The following is a 17,364-nucleotide window of genomic DNA, read 5'->3' on the forward strand; positions in this document are numbered from 1 at the left end:
AATTAGGCCATTTGGCCGATCATGACTGCTCTGTCATTACTTTCCCTCTTAACCCCATTCTCCTGCCTTCTCCCTATAACCTTTGACACCCCTACTAATCAAGAACCCATCAAGCTCCGTTTTACACATGCCTAATGACTTAGCTTTCACAATTATCTGTGGCAATGACTTCCACAGATTCACCACATCTTGGCTATTATTCACCTCCTCATCTCTGTTCTAAAGAACCACCCTTCTATTCTGAGGCCCTGCCCTCTGGTACTAGACTCCCCCACTATAGGAAACATCCTCTCCACACTCACTCTACCTAGGCCTTTCAATATTCAGTAGATTTCAGTGAGATTTCCCTTCATTCTTCTAAACTACAGCGAATACAGGCCCAGAGCTATCAAAGGCTGGAGTGATTGTCCTCATTAAATGTGGTGAGTGTGTGGAATGGGCAGCCGGCAACGGTGGTGGAGGTGGATACGATAGGGTCTTTTAAGAGACTTTTGGTTAGGTACATGGAGCTTAGAAAAATAGAGGGCTATGGTTAAGCCTAGTAATTTCTAAGGTAGGAACATGTTCGGCAGAACTTTGTGGGCCGAAGGGCCTGTATTGTGCTGTAGGTTTTCTATGTTTCTAACTCGCCTGATATATTAACCCTTTTAATCCCAGGATCATTCTCATAAACATCTTCTGGATCCTCTCCAACGTCAGCATGTCCTTTCTTAGACAAGGGGCCTGAAACTGCTCACAATACTCAATATGCAATCTGACCATATAAAGCCACATATACTAGGGTCAGGAAATGGATAGGTTCGGGCTAGAGCCTGGGTCCTGAGTACCCGAATAATTCCAATTCACTGTAAAAAACATCATGTTCACTGGAAAATGTATATTACTGTGTAACATGTGAAAAAAAAACACAAAAAAGTGTTTGGATATTATTAATTAACATCCATTAGTCATGAAAATGCAGGTGCCTAGCACTACCAAAATCTCAAGGGTGCAGTCAGTGTTGTATTGTGGTAGTTAAAGCATTGTAAGTATTTGCAGAAGGTGCTCACGCTGCTGCAATTAAAAGTATTTACCTAGTTGTCTACCTTGTGTTAAATTACTGACTTAAACTCCCTTTAAGGACAAAATGGTTGGAAAATCTCTGTTCCTATAGGTGCTGCCGATGGTTTGCTTGTGAAATGTGTGCAGCTAAAAATAACAGACACAGCAGACTGTGGACCACTTGGTTGAGGTCTGCTTCCTGTACGCCTCTACATCTACAACATTTATGTATTAACAGATTTGTGCTCAGATGCAGGTCTACTATTTATGGAAGGTTGATAGGATGTATGCTTTTGCTTTAGAACACATCCGAGAATCACTCTTAAAATTGTTTGAAAATATTAAGTGCTGTTGGAAACACGGCCATATAGTGTTGCTGCTGAGTGTCTTTTCTGTCACCATGACAACACATTTTACAAACAAAACTGTCATGGTTTCACACGGTAAACCCACAAGGGAGACATCTAGGTTAAAATCAAGAGAACAATAAATCAGAAAACTTAGCCACATAATTCACAAAAAAAAATTAGCTAGTGTTTACAGTCTATATAAACTTTAATTGAGAATAGTAGTTACACATCAGTACCAGTGATTAGTTGATACCAGAATTGCTATGATAAAACAGCAGAGAGCTAATGTTTATTTAATTTACAATACCTGTATGAATTAATGATCCCATAAAACCATACATCAGTTGGTAAAAAAATGGCAGTCTGTGCTCCCAGTTATAAGTATCAGAGCACTCTCAGTTCAATAAAAGAGGGTGTAAAAAGAACAGTTTTTTGCATTTTACCGTAATCCCATGCACAATGTTACAGACCACTTCCCATCTGAATATAATTTATTTCAACAGTTAAAGCCATTTGAAAATCAAAACACTGCAGCTACTAGAAACATTAAGTAATGACAGAAAATGCCAAAACACTCAGCTGGTTAGGCAGCATCTGTGGAATTTATACATTTTGGGAGTATTATCAGGACAATTTGAGTATTGTGAATGCATCTGGCCAAGAAGCCTCAACTGAACAAAAATGTAATGTTGACATGAGCTTTTGCAGCGAAACGCACCTTTGCTTGTAACTATTTCCTTATCCGATCATTTAGCAAAATATGGCCACACTGCAAATTTCCATTTAATTTCATTATGCACTGGTTTAGCAGAGCAGTAAGCTGTGGGAAGACAGTGGACAAACACAGAGTTCTTTCGTTTGCAAGAAGTCCTTTAAATTCATAGACAGAGGTATTTTGGATGAATGCATCACGTTGGTACCCCACCACATAACTGAGACAATTTGACATTGTAGATCCAATCGACTTAATAAACAAAATGATATGGAATTGGGTTGGGGGATATCAAGCCTATTATTCATGTAGTTAAAAACGAGGCACAATCCTTTAACAGCTGATTATCAAAAACAACCAGCAAATCAACAGGGAAAAATATAACTTTTAAGAAACCCTTCTGATTTATTTATGTGTTCAGAAATCAGTTGTAGCAAGTGAATTCAATCAAGAAACACTCAATGAACAAATAAACCTTCAGAAAATAAATCTAGTAACTGAAATTAGAATAACTCATTTAGTTTACAGTTTATTAAAAATGACAAGAGTGCAAAAAATCCAGTTACTAAAACTATTGAAATTACATATAACATACCTTAGTGCCTAGTTCTGCATTACTGACAAAGCTTGAGGAGAGCATGAAATCTATGAGAAGAATCTACCTCTATCTAGCAAGATTGTGCTAAGTTTCATTCAAAAGCTATTACTCTGTTATAAAGCATGAGATTGCACTAATATTTTAACCCGCTGATTCAACACCATTTGCATTATCTGCAAAATCACACATTCAATCTTAATTGACAAGTGAATCATAAATGGACTTCAAATTCCTCACACAGCACCAACATGTAACACTGAATTTTTTTTTATAGACAAAAGCGTTAGCTATACTCAGGCGTCTTGGCAGCTGCTGCAGCACTTTCTACACCAATCGGAGGTTGTGCTTGACTTTAGGTGTTTGATGTGACCACTGTGTTTACAGGCAGTAGCATTTAAAATGCACGCGTGCTGCAAAATTTAGTTATGAGCATGCTGGCATTGAAACCCTGTGGTATAATCTGTGTTTCTCATTGCAAGTCCGTTTGTTCCAAAACTAACATCAAGACATTGGACAATCCTGCACACTTTTGGAATTATTTGCAATCCCCTCTGCTGCTCCAATCAAATGAATCCACCTTCATGCAATGTTACTTTTCCAAGATTATTTTCTGCTTATGAAGATTAAAAGGCATTTCATTCATCAATTAATTTGGCACCTTACGATGTACTGTGACATCATAAACAGGTGTGCAAAGTGTCCATTGAGGGATTCGACGCTGAAGGTTTCACTAAATCTTCTCATCTTATCTGGATACCAATTTCATCAGAAGATAGGAACAGGGATAGGCCACTCAGCCCTTCATGCTGTTCTGCCATTTGTCAAGATTATGGCTGATCTTCTATCTCACCAGAATCACAAGAATATCCTTAATGCTCACAAATCCATTGGTTTCTGTTCTGAATCAACACAATAACTGGGCTTCTACAGTTCTCCAGGGTAAAGAGATTCAATGTTCACCACCCCCTGAGTAAAGAAATTTTTCTTCAACTCCAGACTCATGAGACTCCTTCAAGGAAATATCCTCCATGCCTCTGGAAACAACTCTGCACGAGAGATGCTGGGATATCTAAACATCAAGAAACTGCTGATTTGTAATGACTCACATAAAGCATGGACTTACCAACTTGTTTACATTGCAGGCGGTGATTTTTCCTTTACCCTTAGAGGTAAGGCTGAAGCTTGATTAATGGGATTGATTAACCTAACTCCCTTCAGTAAACAGATCAAGGCAACTGGTAAATAAAAATAAGGCAGGTTGAGGGGATTTTTGTTTTTAGGTCAGTGAGTTCTTATGCTGCAAAATAAGCTTCCTGAAATGGAGGTGGAAGCAAATTCAGTCACAAGGAATATGATATATAACTGAATAGAATCAATTTGCAATGTTATGAGGAAAGAGTAGGGACAGAATGATGAGATATTAATTTTCGAAGAGCTAGCACAGGTATGATAGGCCTTAAGGCCGTTTTTTTAAATGGATGTCTCAGGCTACTGCATCTGTTCATTGAACCAGAATGTGTGCAGAGATCATACAATTGCTTATTGCTGGATGGAAGTGTTTCATAATGTGACTTAAGGTGAAATCCAATGGTGAGAACAAGGCGATTCTTTTCGAGTCTTGCAGTAATTCCTCAGGAGCAGTCTGAGAAATGGACATTGTCACAACATGAGAAAGATGCCAAGTTCTTCAAAAAGAAAAAGTACAAACTGTGATTGAAGAGGAGCAACTTTAAATGATTGAAGGCAAGATCAAGTAAACAGACTAAGTAACAAGTAAAAGAAGGTTTAACTGGTTAAATTGGAGAAACTCAAGAGCCACCACAACATAAAACATTAAGATATTCAAGCAGAAAAACTAACCTTTGTGGAACCTATCCCCAAAATCCTACAAGTTTCTACAGTGCGGCAAGATTTTTGGTCCAAAGTCTGGAATGTATTAAAGTTCCACCAGAATCCTCAAGATTGAGAAGACCCTCGTTGCTTGCCAGCTTGTCTCTCAAAGCTGTGTCAAAGTGCTTCCTGTAATATCAGTTGCTTCTGAGTGTTGTTTTTTTTTAAGTCAGGGAAGAATGGCAAGAGTTCATGAGCAGTAAACTCTCACAAACAGTAAAAGGACAACGTCTGTCTCACTTATCAGTGGTCAAAGAAGAGGGCAGCTGGGATAGTCCAATAAAACAAGTCAGAATTCAAGTTCTTTAAAAGGGAACTGTCTCATGAAAATCCATCATTTGAAGATTCGGTGTAGCCAAGACCCATAATCAAAAATAGGCAGGTGGAGACTTAAGGGACACAATAGGCAATTAACCAATTAGTGTAAATCAAATGAATGACAGATGCTGTAAACCTGAAGTAACAGAAACAGGAAATGCTGGAACATTCATCACGTCAGGCAGCACCTGCAGGGAGAGAAACAGGATTAATGTTTCCTGTCAGAGATCCTGGTTTCTCTTTCCTCGCATTCTACCAGACCTACTAAGTGTAATCAACCAGTTAATCTAGTGTTGGTCAAAGAAGGTAAAGACAGATTGCTTAAACAGCGTGGAAGTTCATCTGATTTTCAAAGAGCAGCTAAATAAGAATATAAATTTACATTTTAAGATTTATATTGGAATGTTACTTTCACAGTATAAATCTATACACAAATTGATTATAAATGAATTTATTCTATTTTCTGATCACAGGGTCTGACTTTGTGTAAGCAGTCATCTTATTAAGGATCAAGTCTGTAAGATATCTCAATGTCAGCATGCATATCACAGCAACTAAAAGGTGCAGCTGATTTCAAACACCCAGAGTGTACACTTCTCGAAGGAAAATGTGGCCTGATAACCATAAACTTGCGATCCATTGTATTTGTTATGACTGTTTGTCTGAATAGAAGGCTTTCGTTCATGGGAGATTGGCTGCGGTCAACTCTAAGGAATGGTGCTGCATACAGACACAGTATATGACAAGATTAACCTTCCATTCACTTTTTAAAACAACCAATGCATTCATTGTCTAACTTAATCAACCGTTTTTTGTTAAATGTTAAAGCACCTATGTGTGGTGATTTCAATTCTTTTTCTCAAACTCTAAGCTATGGTATTTGTCACTGGTAACTTGCACCATTAGATCAAATCATGCAACTGCCATAGATCAGTGTAAGTGTTTATATAAGGCATATTGGAACAAGTCAAAAGAATTCCTTTGATTCACTTCCAATGTTATGTTTACTTGGTATATAATGGGGGTGGAAGGGCAAGGTGGGTGGTGGATGGGATAAAGTTCCTTGATGCCTTCTGTCCTCTAGAAGTATACAATAAGTCTTTCAAATTCATACTGTATTTGGCTTTTGATGGTACCAGAGATGTCTGCAGCGAGCAAAGATCTTTATAGGCTTGAGACGATTCAGTCACCTCACGGAGCACTCTTTACCGATGTAAAGAGGAGATAATGTTGGCTACAATCACAGCTCTAGGCAATTGATGGCACCAAGCATCAGGCCAAAACTAAGCAAGATGTAGGAGATCTGCACAGTGACTCCTGGATCTGAGGGTTAAAGAAGAAGGGGAAAAAAATACCGTAACCAGTTGAATATTTCAAGGAAAAAAAATCATTCTCACATTTCAAATTTAATACAGATCAGATTTGAACAACTATTCTATAGTTTAAAGCACTTTATGTCAATCATGTCACATCACCGCACACAATCTGATGCAAACTACCTCTCCAGCAGCAGAAGAGATCTGGGCTTGGCTGCCTGCAACTCTTTAAATGACCTGTGCGTGAACTAACCCAGTCTTGGAACTGAAAAGCAGTGAGATAACATCAAAGTGAAAAGAATCTTGGAAACACTATCTTTGAATGCTGTCTTCATATCAGAGAAAAGAATATAAAGGCAATGGAGGAAGTGCAGGAAAGGATTACATTGAACACCAGTACAATATGTTATTAATAGAGCAATACTGTGAGTAACCTAACGGAGCAGTAAAATCATAAATAAAATCTAGTGAGGAAATTAGGAGGAACAATATTGCCCAAAGTGTAAATAGAACATGGAGTCAACACCACATGGAGTATTTGAGGTAAATAATATGAGACATTTAAGCAGTAATGATATAAATGTAAAAGAAAAATAAACTGGAAGTTATACAGCTAACAAGAACGGAGGGACAAAGAGCTTGAACATTGAAATTTATCAGCTTGTTTCTGGATTGTAATTGCCATGCATTCTGTTATCAAGTAGACTTTGCATCCTTAAAGGCACGTAAGTGACAACAGCAGAGAATATAATGACCTGAATTACCTGGAGAATGCAGCCAGGTGAAGTGAGGAGCTTCAGGGGTCTTATACAGATGGAGAAGTCCAAAACTCCCTGATAGCTGTCTGACTGCTAGATTCCTAATGGACTCTCAGTGGAGACTGAGTGCTGTGATACCCCACCACTTACTGTGTGTGGGGGGGGGGGGGTCCTCTTTATCAGCTTAAATTTGGTGTTGGACCAATATCCCTGTATACATGAAAATTGGCTGATGAAGTCTCAAATCTAAATTACTGTTAATGTACAGTGGCACACTAAAGTTTGGGCACCCCAGTCAAAATTTCTGTTACCGTGAATAGCTAAGCGAGTAAAAGATGAATTGATTTTCAAAAGGCATGAAGTTAAAGATGACACGTTTCTTTAATATTTTAAGCAAGGAAACTTTTTATTTCCATCTTTTACAGTTTCAAAATAACAAGAAAGGGAAAGGGCCCGAAGCAAAAGTTTGGGCACCCTGCATGGCAGTAGTTAGTAACACCCCCATTTGGCAAGTATCACAGCTTGTAAACGCTTTTTGTAGCCAGCTAAGAGTCTTTCAATTCTTGTTTGGGGGATTTTCGCCCATTCTTCCTTGCAAAAATCCTCTAGTTCTGTGAGATTCTTGGGCCGTCTTGCATGCACTGCTCTTTTGAGGTCCATCCACGGACTCTCGATGATGTGAGGGCCATGGCAAAACCTTCAGCTTGTGCCTCTTGAGGTAGCCCATTGTGGATTTTGAGGTGTGTTTAGGATCATTATCCTGTTGTAGTACGGCCAAAAAGTTCTATTCAAAAGGCTCAAAGGAACATCGAAACAAGCCTGATGAATTTTGGAAACAAGTCCCGTGGACTGATGAAGTTAAAATATAACTTTTTGGCTGCAATGAGCAAAGGAATGTTTGGAGATAAAAGGGTGTAGAATTTCATGCAAAGAACCCCTCTCCAACTGTTAAGCACGGGGGTGGATCGATCATGCTTTGGGCTTGTGTTGCAGCTGGTGGCATGGGGAACATTTACTGGTAGAGGGAAGAACAAACTCAATTAAATACCAGCAAATTATGGAACCAAACATCATACTGTCTGTAAAAAAGCCAAAGATGAAAAGAATACGGCTTCTACAACAGGATAACGGGCAAAGAAGTGGCAAATGAAATACAATGTTGGAAAGTGTACGGTTATGCACTTTGGCAGAACAAATATACGGGCAGACTATTATTTAAATGGGGAAGGAGTTCAAAGTTCTGAGATGCAACGGGACTTGGGAGTCCTCGTACAGGATACCCTTAAGGTTAACCTCCAGGTTGAGTCGGTAGTGAAGAAGGCGAATGCAATGTTGGCATTCATTTCTACAGGAATAGAGTACAGGAGCAGGGATGTGATGTTGAGGCTCTATAAGGCGCTGGTGAGACCTCACTTGGAGTACTGTGGGCAGTTTTGGTCTCCTTATTTAAGAAAGGATGTGCTGATGTTGGAGAGGGTACAGAGAAGATTCACTAGAATGATTCCGGGAATGAGAGGGTTAACATATGAGGAACGTTTGTCCGCTCTTGGAATTTATTCCTTGGAGTTTAGAAGAATGAGGGGAAACCTCATAGAAAAATTTCAAATGTTGAAAGGCATGGACGGACTGGATGTGGCAAAGTTGTTTCCCATGATGGGGGAGTCTAGTACGAGAGGGCATGACTTAAGGATTGAAGGGTGCCCATACAGAACAGAAATGCGAAGGAATTTTTTTAGTCAGAGGGTGGTGAATCTATGGAATTTGTTGCCACGGGCAGCAGTGGAGGCCAAGTCACTGGGTGTATTTAAGGCAGAGATTGATAGGTATCTGTGTAGCCAGGGCATCAAAGGTTATGGTGAGAAGGCGGGGGAGTGGGACTAAATGGGAGAATGGATCAGCTCATGATAAAATGGCGGAGCAGACTCGATGGGCTGAATGGCCGACTTCTGCTCCTTTGTCTTATGGTCTTATAATGATCCTAAACACACCTCAAAGTCCACAATAGACTACCTCAAGAGGTGCAAGCTGAAGGTTTTGCCATGGCCCTCACAGTCCCCTGACCTAAACATCATCGAGAATCCATGAATAGACCTCAAAAGAGCAGTGCATGCAAGATGGCCCAAGAATCTCACAGAACTAGAAGCCTTTTGCGAGGAAGAATGAGCGAAAATCCCCCAAACAAGAATTGAAAGACTCTTAGCTGGCTACAGAAAGTGTTTACAAGCTGTGACACTTGCCAAAGGGGGTGTTACTAAGTACTGACCATGCAGGGTGCCCAAACTTTTGCTTCGGGCCCTTTTCCTTTTTTGTTATTTTGAAACTGTAAAAGATGGAAATAAAAAAGTTTTCTTGCTTAAAATATTAAAGAAATGTGTCATCTTTAATTTCATGCTTTTTGGAAATCAGCACATCTTTTACTCGCTTAGCTATTCACAGTAACAGAAATTTTGACCAGAGGTATGCCACTGTATATATTTTTTGAATTATTTTACCTAATCATCTTTATTTGATTTCCTGTACTGAAGTGTTATGCTTTATAATAACTTTTTGTCAGTCTTTGAATTTATGTATAGTTTATTGTAAATTCTATTTTCTCCTCCCCCCATCAAGGCCTGCAAGAAAATGAATCTCAGCGTAACATATGGTAAAATATATATCCATTAATAAATTTACTTTTTGAATTTTGAGAAGAATATGAGCCAAAATAGGACAAGAATGGATGGGCATCTTGGTTGGTATGGACCAGACGGGCCATAGGGCCTGATTTTGAGCCTGTGTCTGTATCTATGCCAGAAGAAGTTGGAAATTCTACATAAGATGAACGTGGTAAATATTTTGAATACTACTGTCCTGTTCCCCTGGTTGAATAAGAATGTAAAAGAGGTCTGAATAATTTATAAATAAAACAAGCCGTTTGTCTTTTCACACTCAGTATGCACTGTTCCAAAGGGTGCAGTGACCACGGAGCAGTGCACCTGGCCCAGCCTTCTCCGCTTTTCGTCCAGAACATATCTCCCTTTTCACTCAATTTCTCCGGCTGTTCTCTGAATCATTCCAATCTAGTGTCACCCTGAACTAGCATTCACAAACTTCTGTGTTCTGAATTGTCATTTTCCTATTTCTTTACTACAGAAGAAATGCATTTTGATTTTAGCCCAGACAGTTCAGTTCCGACAATAAAGCTTTTTCTGAATTCCCTACCAGGAGAAGTAGCTTCTCTGTACCTATCTTATCAAATTACCTGAGTGATACATATGTTTCGACACCTCTTTCACCCAGAGATCATGGGTTTCTTCGGCGTTTTCCACCCTAGGCATTGCTTTAGACTATAAAGGAGTACTCCAGACCACATGAGATAGGATTTCAATTATACTATCTGACAGATGTTGCAAAACAAACCTGCAATCAAATCAGATGTGCTCAATATCCCTTGTGGTTTTTTCATGGTGTGCACAAGCAAATAGAATGTAAGCAATATTTCTAACAATTAGCAGCAAATACAGATAGAACAACAGGTAGCCAGAATGAATGATTTCCAATGTTCACATTAGAAGCCCATTCCAGGGAAATACGTCCAGGACTGAACAATATATTTCTTCCATGAAAATTGCTTTACATGGAAGTGTGGACTTGATCCTGATCAAAATCAACAAGGGGCATTCAGAGCATAGATTAGATATTAATCTACAGAAAAATATTTCAGCCATGGCACAGAGGCATAGCAGTTAGTATAACACTATTACAGCTAAAATGACCCAGGTTCAATTCCCGCTCATGTCTTTAAGGAGCTTGCATTTTCTCCCTGTGGGTGACCACAATGCTCTCCTCCAGCTGCCCCGGCACCCTCCCACATTTCAAAGACGTACAGGTTAGTAGGTTAGATGTCATGTGGATGTAATTTGACGGCATGGTCTCATTGGGCTAAAAGGGCCTGTTATCATGCTGTACCTCTGAACAATAAATAAATATGTCAAATACCTATTTAATGCGGCAAATGGGGTTCAACAGAACAGACGACTGCAGGAAATGACAAGGCAGGAACAAGTTGTGATCAGTTCATCACAAACTGAATGATTAGTAATGGGAATAATCATTGTCACATCCGAAGGACAAAGCACCGATGATGTTCAAGTGACAGAGAGGTGTTGAGCCAATGGCAGGTTTGGAACAGTGGGCTACATTAGCCTCTCTTGACTGGGGTTATCTTTCTGAATTTCCTGTCTTTTCATATATCAGGGGTCTGGTCTCTTAGGGTGGCAACAAACTTAATAAAACTTTCTAAATGCAGTCTTTCATAGAATTAGAGTTTCCTTTTACCCAAAACAACAGGGGTGTCATGTGGAGGGAATGGGGAGGGGTGGTGGGAGGAAGGGTTTTTCCTGAATACTATGAACTTATGTTCTTTCCAAAACTCTTCACGTTAAGTTTCCTTCCTGTCAGTGTCAGCATGGACATGGTACTCTCTCAGCAGGATCTGTAAGGGCAACTCTAAGACCACATACTAACCTCGATAGGATATTGAGTTTGTCCTGTAGGGAAGAATATTTCCAATGAATACTGCCATTGTTTCTCAAATGCACATAAATGTTAACTTGTATTTCTTTTGGCAAGCAACAGATTGGAAGAACAAGGACACCATTGAGAACACTCTTACTTACCATTCGACATTTAAAGTGTAAATGATCAGAGGCACCTGGAAAAAATAGGTGATGAACTCCCCAACAATGCTTAAATTTTATTTTCAGACTGCTCTGATATTTTATTTTGTTGTACTGACCTCAAACTCTACCTAGTGAAGGATGCCACCGCTCAGTGATCTTACATTTTCTTGTGTCTGAGGCAGAAATTTGTCCTTGCTTGTAAATGTGCAATTGCACAACTTCCCCTGTCTTGGAGAGCAAAACCGCTTCCTTGTTTTCCACTTTTAAGAGCACAAACCAGCACCTTGATTGCAAAGTCCAAGAGATTGCAAACGGTTTGGGGAGTTCCATCCACCCTATATTTCCCTGCTAATCTCTATCACTGAAAGAGAACACCTTATATTTTGCTATTGCTCGGAGATCCGTTCTTGGCACTGACTCTGCAGCTCCCAGCACTGCAGCACAGATAGTACTTCAAATATATCACAAGGGTTTTGAAGCTTGTCAGACATCCTAAGGTCATGGCCTGCTTAAGATAAATACACGATCAGTCCCTCTTTCATTCCATATTGACTTTTCTCATTGAGGTTTGTTTTAATATTTCTGCACTGGTACAAAATTATGTCTTTTTATACAACTATAACATTGTTTTTGTTTGGGGTACATGCTTTGAACCAGGAGAGTAAGAAGTTGATGACTTCCAGTGAAAACTTAGACAATGCAAGTGCTGCCTTGCCACAAAGAAATTAAACTTAGTTCCTCACTAAAGGAATTAGTTTTAACTGTTCTGATGAACCAGTGAAAATGGTCATTTGCTGTGGCTATTAAAGTGTGAGGTCCGTCAAATCAGATTATTCAGTAAATGGTAAGAAATTGAATGTGCAGCAAAATTTTTAGGTTCATTTCGAGTCAATGCTCAAACTAAACCGCAAAGCTATTTCCTGTGCAGTCTTGGAATCTTTGACCTGCTGGTTAAAAATCCACTGAGAGATTGGCTAGTGTATACTTTTTCTCCCTGTAATAATGAAGAGACAACCCAACCAGGGATTGTACAGACACGGTTTAAGCATCAGATCACAACACGACGAAGGAGAGACTATGACAGGCATAATGCATGACTGCGAGAATTGGAATCCCTTGGCAGACTATTAGAATCCATGGCTTCTATATTTACTGCACTAAACTTGTGAAGCTTCACACACAAAAGAAAACTTGGGGAAAGAATATCAATAAATTGCATAGATGCCACAATCTTATCATCTGATACAATAACTTTTCACCCTGAGTGACAATGAACTTGGCAGAGTTCCATATAGTTAGAACCACTTCTGGAATAAGACAGCCTTTTCTCCACACTCAAGTGTTTGACAAGCTGAAAGCACACAATGGAGGTTGGCTGTTTAGCCACAAACTAAAGATATTCAGGAAAGGCTGTCAACACTTTTGCTGAAACTTGTTCCATGCTCTTTTTCAGTGGCATCAGCTGCAGTAAGTAATTTGAAGGAAACCATAGCATTGCTGTTAAATTTACAGAATGCATATTTCTGTGCTCAGTCCGCTTCTCAAGGGGAAATGTCTTTATTAAAAGACCGGCGCTTTCGCGAATACTGGCCATGCAACCTCCCCTTTGTTTTGACTCAATAATGATTGATGATGTGAGATGCCCGGTAGGTACCTTGTAGTTGTGAAATACTGAATAATGAGTTTGCTATGGCCGCGCCAGGTGACTGATTAGATGGCCAAAGTAAATGAGTTCTTACTTTTCTTCATATCCTATTTAAGAGACTGACAGAAGGTATGCAGGGCTGCTTTCAAAAGTCGCAGCTAATGTAGTGCGGAAACAAATGAAGTCAACCTATTTCCAGACTGCAGCGCATACAGAAGTGAGTGAAGTAACACAAGTAGCTCAAGGCAAAAAAAAAACCTCTGAAAGTCTCAACTTTAGGGAGGCCTTGCCAAGCTGATGCCTTTCATTTAGTGATCGTAATTTTACTACTGACCAGGATATTAAAGATACAGCAAAGAATGAGCAAAGTGATGATCATCTATTCCTGCACAATGTTATAATCATGCAATTTAAACCTACTGAATATTCATCTGTGCCTCAAGAAAGCAACTGCACAAACCAATCCAAGACGTCAGTCTAAACTTATTATTATCTCCACTTCTCCAGCTTCAGTCTAAAGTGGTTGTGCTCAGGATTCCAGGAAAGAGCAGTCAGAATCTATCCTTGATCTAACAAGCACCAATCATACACCCACCAGAGATTTATACAGCTGTGGTGCAGCATAACGTCAACTCCTTTTGCTGAATTTATTTAACACATCAGCTTATCCACCGCCAAAGTTAAACAACTTATCTAATTTCTGTACTGCTGACAGTATTTACTGATGCTGAGTTTGCTTTCTCCATTTCTTTGATAATTAAATTCAACATCACATTTCACTAACACTGTGCACTCATCGCTTTTAAAACCTCCACCATTTTCCTCTCAGTTTTGCTTTCCAGAAGAAAAAAGTCTTTGTTCATATTCCTTCTCCTCTAATTTTGGATATCTAACATCAGAATTATCTCTGTCATCTACCTCTGAACTCTACTCAATGCAGTTTAGTCCTTTGAAAATGAAATATCTAGATTTACATGCAATCTTGCAATTATATTTACAATCACAGAATTCCTACTTATCAGAGAATAAAAATATACAATTAACCTACTGATGCAATCCCTATAATTTCAAAAGTTTATTCCTGTTTATATAAAAAGCTCTATTAATTTTTACTATGATTATTTAACTATTTACGATTTTAAACATTGACCAAAAATGGTCACCAACCATCCTGACAACTTGAATGTTCTGCACAGGAACCAGGCTGAAAATTCTTTCACATTTAAAAATGTCCCCATGCAGGCATTCCAAGTACTTCTCATCCTGATTTTATTCTGTGCTCTTTGTGCAAGAGTAGGTATGTGTTTGAAACCTGCATAACTCAGGTTTTCCCCAGTAGTGTTAATTAAGCAGTCGTGCCTGGACGGAAATGAACCACGACTAATTGGTGTCAGGGTTCTAGTTCACAAAGAGGAGCTGACCAGCTGACCAGCAATTCACACCACTGCTGTGGTTCACTGAGGGGATGACCAGGAACTTGCCGGCAAAGAATTTTCCACAGGTTCTGAGAGGGCACCTTGGACATAGAGATTGGGTGTTGCCAGGAGATGCAACGCCACATTCAGGAAGATCTGATAAAATTTCATCATGCCCACACTGTTGCAGGTGGACACAGTGATGGTAAAATATTTGTGCTCATGACATGTAACTACGACTCTTTTTCTTCTACTTGCTTAGAAATTAAACCAAAACAAGTGCTGTGCGACAGAATCACTAGATCTAATTTTGTGGGGGGAGGGCGGGTGAGTGGCGTGAGAGTGCGAATGAGGAGGGAGTGAGTGAGGTTTTGGGCAAGTGAGGAGGGGAAAGTCAGTAGAGTAAAGGGGGCAATGAGTGGAGTGAGAGGGAGCAGAGCAGAGAGATGAGGAAGTGGGTGAAATGAGGGGGGAGAGTGACTGGAGGTACTTGGGAGAGATGGTAATAGACTGACAAGCACTGTGCGATTTGAACATTGTTTGGAAATATCAGGACCTATTGAAGTAGGATTAAAATAAAACATGTTCTGGGGAGAAGCATTCTGGCCCTACCCGCAAAAGTTGTTCACTGCTCCTTTGAGGAATGTAAATAAATCTTCAGTGTAGCTTATCAACAATCACCTGGACCTAATTGTCTGCAGAACATTCATCAAATACACAGCAACTTACATTATCCCTCTTAATGGATTTGCTTGTTTCCTGGCAGTCTTTCCCTTTCTGACAGGCCAGGAACCTTTCAAACCACAGAAGCAGCTTCCCGAGTAAGTGACCCAGACTCACACCCTTTCTGTTTCCAAGGCATTGAGGAGCTTCTGATTTCTCTTCCAGCCAGTAGTAGGTGTGTCAGTACAGTTGGTTTCTGCTGGCCACACTGTCACCATGTTCTTATGATAGACGTTTAGGGAAAACCTTTTATTGTCAAAGTAAGAGGATCTTCCAAGCTTTATGTCAGGGATGAATCAAATGGGTCTTATAGAGGGAAAAACAGGAAAGCTGAAATTCCATATGCCAAGACATCAGGATTTAATGTTTATCTTCAACATCTGAAGTCTGGAAATAGTTTCTTAAAAAGATTTGTGACTATGTTATTTCAAAACACATATTTAAAGATAATTTTCCCTCCAAATAATTTCTGCAAAAAAATGAAGATCAAGGTTCCCAAAACCATGTTAATTCAACAGCCTTAATTTTTAAAGACATTGGTTAACATTTAATTAAAATACACCAAGTTTTATTTGCCACTTTTGAGAGGCTTTTGTAGACTTGATGCAATTCAAATCTTTGGAATCTAATTGAAGGTTTTAACTGAAGCAGCTGTGGCAATGGGAGTGCTCACAATGATTTTAAATAGATGAACAGAACAATTCCGTTTACATTTGACTTCTACAAAAACTCAGTTAATATATTCTGATGAAATTATGAATACAGGTCACACATCTCATGCATCACAGATTTTATCAAGTCTTTTAAAATAAATTTGTTTAAAAAGGGAATTTCAAAGACTGCTCCCTTGATTGACTCATTGACTTATGGAAGTGAATGCTGGACCATTTCTCCAGCAATGGAAAAGAGACTAGAAGCAGCTGAATTATGGTTCTACAGGAGAATGTTAAAAATATCATGGACCACACACATCATGGACAACATCAAATGAAGAAGTTCTCAGAAGAGCCCAAGCAGTTCGATCACTCATACCAACAATAAAAGAAAGACAACTCAGATTTCTAGGACACATCATGCGGAAAGATGAACTAGAAAAACTCATACTCTCTGGAAAGATTGAGGGGAGTAAACCTAGAGGAAGACCTCGGCTTATGTACATCAAAAGCATAGCCAGGTGGCTACACATCGAGGAAATGGAAGTCATTCAAAAAATGAAGGCTAGATCTATATGGAAAACCACGGTCACCAAAGTCCGCATTGGATATGGTACCTAGACAGACAGACAGACTGCTCCCTTGTGGAGATGTGCTCTGTAAAGAAAGCAAGGGATGCAGTATCTGAGGCTAAGCTACAACCTTATGGTTTGATTAATTATTAACTGCTGTGTGTGAATGGGCATGATAGGGTTTCTCTCTTCTCCAGACTGGTGAATCTCCTTCGCTCAGAGTTACTTCCACGACAAGCTGCAGAAACACTGCACCTCCCTCCAGGTAGAACATCAAACGACTGCTGCTTCAGAATTCTTCCACCATTGCAGTGGATAGGTTCTCTCCTCCTCACCGAAAACAAACAGACAATTGCACAAATGCCATGTACTAACTTTTAACATTTTTTTGATAGAAAACACTTTAGTCATCATTGTACAGCACATTGCTTTGCATCGTGGTGGGCCTATCATTGACAATGACATGGTTTAACCATGCACTTCAGTCAGCAACAGCAGCAGACACTGGGAACACAGGTGCACTTGATTGTGTAGGATGTTTGTCTGAGATGACCAAAAGTTAGGAGGAGGGACTGAACATTATAGGAAGTTTCTTCACTGTTGCCATCAAATTTCTGATGGTGAGGGAGTAGGTGCATGGGTACTCTTGTCCTTAACTGCCACCCCATCAGCCTCTGCATCCAACACATTAACCTCTGCAGGACTCGCTATC

At 39.5% G+C, this 17,364-nt stretch overlaps 1 protein-coding gene across 8 annotated transcripts in view; it reads right to left on the reverse strand.

The window, feature by feature from the left end:
* Positions 1 to 1,578: 1,578 nt before the first annotated feature.
* The window catches only part of LOC134351697 (contactin-1-like), a 752,292-nt gene continuing 736,506 nt past the window's right edge, over positions 1,579 to 17,364 (reverse strand). For all 8 annotated transcript variants that reach the window (XM_063058216.1, XM_063058217.1, XM_063058215.1 and 5 more), the window contains one exon: positions 1,579 to 6,232. In XM_063058216.1, coding sequence (XP_062914286.1) covers positions 6,150 to 6,232 — 83 coding nt within the window. In that variant the 3' untranslated portion in view covers positions 1,579 to 6,149. The remainder of the gene's footprint in view (positions 6,233 to 17,364) is intronic.

This window comes from Mobula hypostoma, chromosome 9 (genome assembly GCF_963921235.1).
Source record: "Mobula hypostoma chromosome 9, sMobHyp1.1, whole genome shotgun sequence".
Classification (NCBI taxonomy): Eukaryota; Metazoa; Chordata; class Chondrichthyes; order Myliobatiformes; family Myliobatidae; genus Mobula; species Mobula hypostoma.